At 45.7% G+C, this 6,991-nt stretch overlaps 1 protein-coding gene across 1 annotated transcript; it reads right to left on the bottom strand.

Annotated features, from left to right (window-relative positions):
* Positions 1-1,460: 1,460 nt before the first annotated feature.
* On the bottom strand, positions 1,461-6,234 carry LOC126520260 (uncharacterized). The gene is made up of 2 exons (XM_050169261.3): positions 5,585-6,234; positions 1,461-2,269 (listed from the first exon to the last, which is right to left on the bottom strand). Exons 1-2 carry the CDS (start codon positions 5,594-5,596, stop codon positions 1,670-1,672), a joined length of 612 nt encoding a protein of 203 aa, XP_050025218.1. The 5' UTR covers positions 5,597-6,234; the 3' UTR covers positions 1,461-1,669.
* Between the last annotated feature and the right edge of the window lie 757 nt (positions 6,235-6,991).

Genomic DNA, 6,991 nt, shown 5'->3' with positions numbered 1-6,991 from the left:
CCGCGCTGTGCGATTACATTTGTTAGGTGGCGAAACGTGGTCGCCCGATAAAGATAAGTACACGTGTCAATAATAATGCGCCAGCCAACGCTCTCACGTTAGTGTGATTTGGGCGAAATTACTACGATTTCTAGTTTCCCAGCAAATCTTCAAGCTTGAACGAGCGCTCGTGTCTTGTGCTTCGTTCGTCTGCTCTTCGCGCTGTTTCATGCGTATGACACACAGGCGTCTAACATCCGTGGTGAACTCATTTAACCATACGAAAGAAGAAATACAGTCCTGTATATTGAACATTGTTTTGAAACATTATCAATACAAAACAAAAAAAGTTAATTGCCTGTTTAAAGGAAAAAGCACGCACACGTCTTTTTTTAAGACGTGCACCCTAATCTAAGCGCACGAGCGTTTTTTTGCATTTCACCGCCATCGAAATGCGGTCGCTACGGTGGGGAGTCGAACCAATCACCATGTGCTCATTAGAAGAATGCCGCACTCACTAAGCCACTGGACCACGTCTTCATTAGACTGTGTGGAAATCCCTATAAACCAGTTTTTCTTTATTTTGGGCCGCTCTGTTGTTGATTTATGTGAATTCCATGCATCTGGTAGCGAATTGTGCAATGGCTTAAAGGATTCACCTCGCCTCACATCATATTTTCATTCTTACAATTATTGCGCTGTTGGAAGCCGGCTATATAATTGTTGCCAGCATTTCCAACTAACTAACTAACTAACTAACTAACTAACTAACTAACTAACTAACTAACTAACTAACTAACTAACTAACTAACTAACTAACTAACTAACTAACTAACTAACTAACTAACTAACTAACTAACTAACTAACTAACTAACTAACTAACTAACTAACTAACTAACTAACTGAATTAATGAATTAGTCATTCAATATCACATAAGCTGCCAGTTATTTTGTGTCCCCTTTTATCTGAGTTATATTGGGCTGCCCGGGATAATTTACGAATCTGTACCAAATTGGCTGCCTTGCGCTGTCATTTTCATTGCCTTAAGTATTTCAATATATAAGGCTTGCATCCCCAAAATTTATTCTCCTCATCGTATGTGTAGGTGCGCCGCCAGTAAAACTTCCTACGGCAGCTGCGAAACTGCATGAGGCTAAGTAACAAAAGAACTTGCGCGCTTGTCGGCGCGCCACATAGCCGCATGGGCTGTCGGCCTACACGTGTGACATCAAAGACTAGGGCGGAAATGTTCGTTGTGATCTAGGATAATGCGGGGAAGATCCACGACGCCTTTCGCGCACACGTAATTCGATTATACGTAAAAAATATGTAGCGCCGCCGCATAGGGATAAAGGACGAAACGATGATTTACGAAGGCGGCCTGCAATGACAAACAGTTCTTATAGATGGAAAGGCTTTATCAGCCCGGCTAGAAGCTTCGGTGTTAGCGGCTAGTAACACAAAGCGACAAGGTGCTGTTGTAAAAAAACAAATTTATTGCGTGGGCGCCGCCAGTCATACGCAGGATGTGTTCTCTTTTGCGTGTCGGTGATTATAAAAAAACTGTGGCTGAAACGATATAAAAAAATGAAAAGTACAACCAAAATCGTCTGCCGTCGTTGTCGAAGAAAGCAATGCCGGACGTCGTGTTACGCAACTCGAGACGGTTACCCTTCCGTAAAGCGTCTCTAAGCACGGTATCCCGCGGCACTGTAGACCTGGCTGTTAGGCGAAGTGTAGCCGTAGCTGTATCCCTGCGACGTGCGCTGTTCGTAGGGGCCGTAGGCTCCACTGTAAGGCGCCGTGTTGTAGCCTCGCTGTTGCATGTATTGGTTGTAACGGTCGTCCAAGAGGCCACCTCTGTAGGAGCCGTACGGGTTGTAGGCACCTCCGTAACGATAACGCCCGTAACGACCGTCGGCATAACCTGGGTAACCTGTGTATCCTGCATGTGAGCCGTATGCTCCGTAGCCCCTGTAGCCAGAGTAGCCGCCGTAGGCGCCGCTGTATGGCCTGATGGAGCCGGCCGCATAGCTTGGTGTGTATCCCGGAGCGTATCCGTACGCTGATCGGTACGGGGCAGTGTAGCGTCCGCCAGCGTAGGCACCATAGTAGCCGTCCCTGCCATAGTACTGATCGGGATAGCCTTGGCGAGCGTAGTAGCCTCGGTTGTAGTAGTCGCCCGCATAAGCTCCGGTGTTGTAAAGAGCCGGGTTGTATGCGCCGGCATTGTAGCCTGCGCGTTCGGCTGCCGCCACAATCAGTACGGCTGTCAGAGCCAAGAGAACCTGCGAATGTGAATGCAAAAACGAGGAAGGAATTTGAATAAAAAAATGCTCTTCTTCTTATGACAGGCTTGGTTGTATACATACGGCAGTGAACAGCTTGGTGACAAGTGCCATCCCCCTGTTTAAAAGAAGACCTTAGGTCATCGTAATCATCATCATCATCATGACAAATTAGGTTCCTGTAAATATATTTGCTCTTACAACGAGGTGATACCCATGAGTAACATCATCTATCTATCTATCTATCTATCTATCTATCTATCTATCTATCTATCTATCTATCTATCTATCTATCTATCTATCTATCTATCTATCTATCTATCTATCTATCTATCTATCAATCTATCTATCTATCTATCTATCTATCTATCTATCTATCTATCTATCTATCTATCTATCTATCTATCTATCTATCTATCTATCTATCTATCTATCTATCTATCTATCTATCTGTCTGTCTGTCTGTCTGTCTGTCTGTCTGTCTGTCTGTCTGTCTGTCTGTCTGTCTGTCTGTCTGTCTGTCTCACTGTCTGTCTGTCTGTCTGTCTGTCTGTCTGTCTGTCTGCCTGTCTGTCTGTCTGTCTGTCTGTCTGTCTGTCTGTCTGTCTGTCTGTCTGTCTGTCTGTCTGTCTGTCTGTCTGTCTATCTATCTATCTATCTATCTATCTATCTATCTATCTATCTATCTATCTATCTATCTATCTATCTATCTATCTATCTATCTATCTATCTATCTATCTATCTATCATACGAAGACAACGTATCCTCGGGCTGGTGGATTTGTCGCAATAATAATAAGCAAGTTTCTTAGAACTCTTCGGTCATCAAAGACATCTGTCACCGTAATATGCACACTCCGCCACGGGCTGCAATCTGGGAAAATGATGAACACTTTTTCTCCGCTTCATTGCTGTCGGTAGCCCTTACAGCTTGATGCAATAGCTTTTATAATTTAGCAAAAAGCGGGCGAGGGCGACACAAAGAAATGTAGATCCGGCGCAACCGGTCTACCAGTCGTGTCTCTGTGCCTGTGTATTGATCGAGCGCGTCGTGCTCTATACATCACGTCAAAGACGCACCAACTAAGCAATCTCGAAGCTAATTACTCGAAAATTATTCAACAGGTCGATAAGGAAAAGCTGACCAGCCACGGCGGTTAGGAAACGGGTCCGAAGAAGTTTTGCGTAACGACGCGAAGAATGAAACTGATTTTGAAATTGCAGACGCGATGGGTTAAGAGAGACGTGGACGTCTCGAATTTATCCTAGGACCATGGCAATTTCGCATTCTTCGTCGACTCGCAATCCTGGCGGTGGACGATGCTCACAGCCTATTCGAACTCATCACTGCGCCACAGCGCAATAGGCTTCGACGAACCATTTACGCTTACGAACCCGTAATGAAAGCGGGCTGGCATGTCTAAGTGAGATATACGATTGCTGCCTATAATTGTGGGTTTCTGCGTTCGGAAACCACTTTTGGACGGATGTGCTGCAGACAACTACTGCGTGCGCGAGGTGCTTGATAACACTATGATTACTTCGTAGAGAAGCTGTCGGATACGATAGCTTCCTAAAAGACAAAATTAGATGTATTTGCACCAGTTATCCGGGACTGTCTGGATTACTGCTGCAGTAGAAAAAAGAAAGCTCGTCAGTGAAAACACTTTCACCTTTTGAATTCACTGAATGACACCTAGGAAAACGACCAAATGGTCGGCTATGCTGGTGCGTGATCATGCTGAGCTTTTGAACTAGGACGCCACGATGGATGTGACGTGGTCGCAGAAGTTTGTAGGCCACTGTGTATGCGCGCAGGCCGCATTGTATGATGCAAAACTACTGCTTATGCGCGGAAAAGTCCGGCAGATGACTCTTCGAGTACTGGACCATGCTTTGCAATGCTCATCGTCGACGTTAAAAAGCCTCAGCGTAGCTTGAAGCTTCTGGACAAACTGAGCCTTCTGGAGAACATGGCTGTGTTCCGCCGACGACGCCTCAGTGGTAAAGCCACTCGCTCTTTTCTGACCTTTTCTATCTACCTTTGTGAACGTCTTTAACTGGAACGCCTTTTGTGTGTGTGTGTGCGTGCGTGCAAGTGTGTGTGTGTGTGTGTGTGTGTCTGTGTGTGTGTGTAGGGTAGCAAACGGAGACTGATATCTGGTTAACCTCCCTGCCTTCTCTCTTCATCTCTTTCTCTCTCCCTGACCTTAAAATAAAGTACCTTGTCATACTCTATAATTTTTCAAGTCATTGGCGTCCCCTTTCTTATGAATTAGGATTATAATATATGTTAGCGTTCTTCCAAGATTCCGGTAGGCTCGAAGTTATGATCACTCAGGAAGGGAGTCATCTCCAAATCGATGCGTCCGCTGCATAGGACGGCTAGGACTGTTCGCTGTTTCGTGTCCCGTGTAAGAATTAAAGCTGCTATACCTTCGAACAGAGGAAAGCTAGGCGACAGGAAGGTATAGGAAGACAGAGTCCTGCCTGTAGGGATACACAATTGCAGTCTCAATTTCTACGGTCCCTCGAGAATGTGTTTTCAGATACATCGCGCATTCGATATTTCTACTGACGTATGTACCCGAATCCTTCAAAACAGACTATATCCTATAGATACATTTCGCTATAGCTGGTATGTACCCCAATCCTGCAAAACAGACTATATCCTATATATAAGTTTCGCTTTAGCTGGAGGTATACCAATGGCAATAATGAAATGCAATATTTATTATGTAGTTATGTAAGAGCATGGCAAATTGGTGTCAACGAAACGAAAAGTGAGGATTACTGGAACGCAGACAAGCCTTGCAATGCGCGAATGCAATCTTACGCCATCGCTTACGGTTTTCGAGCACGAAGAATTCACGTAGAAATTCTGAAAAACTGAGTTACTTCCTGCCCTTCTTTCCGAAGTGTCGAATCGAAGGTCAATGGAGCTTATAGTTGTTCCAGAAATGTGGACTAAGGTTACTGTCACGAAATGAACTACGGGTTTGTTTATTTTTTCAAAGTCAGCTAGCAGTTAGGTTCAACCCTATCCCGCAATAAACTGCAACATTCAAGTAACTGTTTAGCAGGCACAGCGTCTCGGCTATTGATGTAAGACATCTTGAAAACAAATATTAAAAAGTCTGACCGAGTTCTTCAATGGTAGTACACTACGAAGTGTTCACATGCGGTAAAAATGTGTGAAAAAGTTGCGCTCATCGCACTCAAACAGAAATATCAAATGCAAAAAATAAATCGATATGTAAAAAAAAAAAAACGAAAAAAAAAACGATCCAGACAGAAAATAGGGGTTTGTGTTCACCTTCATGTTCATAGCGTCAAGTCCTTAGGGTGCTCCTTTTCCAGAGAAGGTCTTCCCAGCGGATGCGGACACCAAGCCGGTGACTTATGGTGCCGGACGCTCCGGATTCGAGGTTTTTATGCGGGGCCGCATAACGCAGCGTGTCCGGCCCGCTCCCTTTCCCAAGCGCACCTGGGCGACGGTGAGCGCGCACGATTTTCGAGGCACGCCACCGGCCCAGCTTCGGATCTGCCTGCTGACGAGAGGAGGAAGGCGAGGAGGACGGCAGAGGACTCTCATTGTCCAGCTTGGGTCGCAACGGGTTGCTGTTGTTTCCTTGGCGCCGCCTGGCCAGCCTCCATGCCCTGAGCCCTGTGCCCCAGCCGACCACGAGATCAGCGCCTCGCAATCTCTCAAAAGTGACCAGGACGTGTCCGCAAAGTATATATGCATGCGGATGGCGTACGGGATTCCAAGGTGGATGATTCTTTGGAGCAGTTAAGCTGGGCATGTTTTACTCATTGTCCCCGCTTTGATGGATAACGTCTTGATTATGCGGCGCGTCCTCAATGTAAATAGTTTGTTTACGTTCATTGCGTCCCGTGGGCAACTACTTACCGTCGCCTGTCGCTGTTGCATTTGAGAAAACAAGGACAGCGGCTGTCACGATAAAGCAGTACCAACAGACTTTGCCAGGGCAGCAGTCACTTTGACCAGATATAAACAAATAGAGATCGCAGCCAGAAAGAGGTAACAGTATATCTAGTTCACCCTACGAGGCCGCTTGACTGCGACCTCTGGCTTCATGGTCCCCAGCATCCTTCGCTGACGGCTTATAAGAGGAAAACAGGCCTGCTTCAACATGTATGAGCATTTATGCAGCCCCGGAAGACTTACGAGCAGTGAAAAAAATTATACAGACACGCACATGCGTCTTAGGAAGCTTGTGTTCAGGTCCTGAACTGTGCGACTGGAATTATAGAGAGTTTCAGCTGTGTCAAGCTTACCTCTCATTCGTATGGTAATACGGTGATCATGGGCTTTGTACCTACCCAGACCTGATGGTCAAAAATTATTTCCGTACTATCTGCTCTAACCATGCCGCTAATGAGGCATGGTTAATAAAGGTCCCTTTAGAATGCTGTTTGTTTTTTAGGTGTCGAGACACTGAGAGAGAGAGAGAGAGAGAGAGAGAGAGAGAGAGAGAGAGAGAGAGAGAGAGAGAGAGAGAATATAATTTATTGACACGAAAGACAGAGAGGTCAACCTGAGCTAGTGCGCTCTAGTCTGCTACTCTGCATGGGGAAGAGAGAAGGGGAATGAAAGTACTGTGATGAATGATGATAGGATAAATTTGGTGAGTGCTTATGTATATGAGACAGCTGCCTTGCTAGAGCCACTCGTCGAGCTTGGTGTCCCGCAGAAACT

The sequence above is a fragment of the Dermacentor andersoni genome, chromosome 5 (genome assembly GCF_023375885.2).
Source record: "Dermacentor andersoni chromosome 5, qqDerAnde1_hic_scaffold, whole genome shotgun sequence".
In the NCBI taxonomy this organism is placed as follows: domain Eukaryota; kingdom Metazoa; phylum Arthropoda; class Arachnida; order Ixodida; family Ixodidae; genus Dermacentor; species Dermacentor andersoni.
The sequence above is the reverse complement of the archived record's forward strand: the minus strand, read 5'-3'. Positions and strand labels throughout refer to the sequence as shown.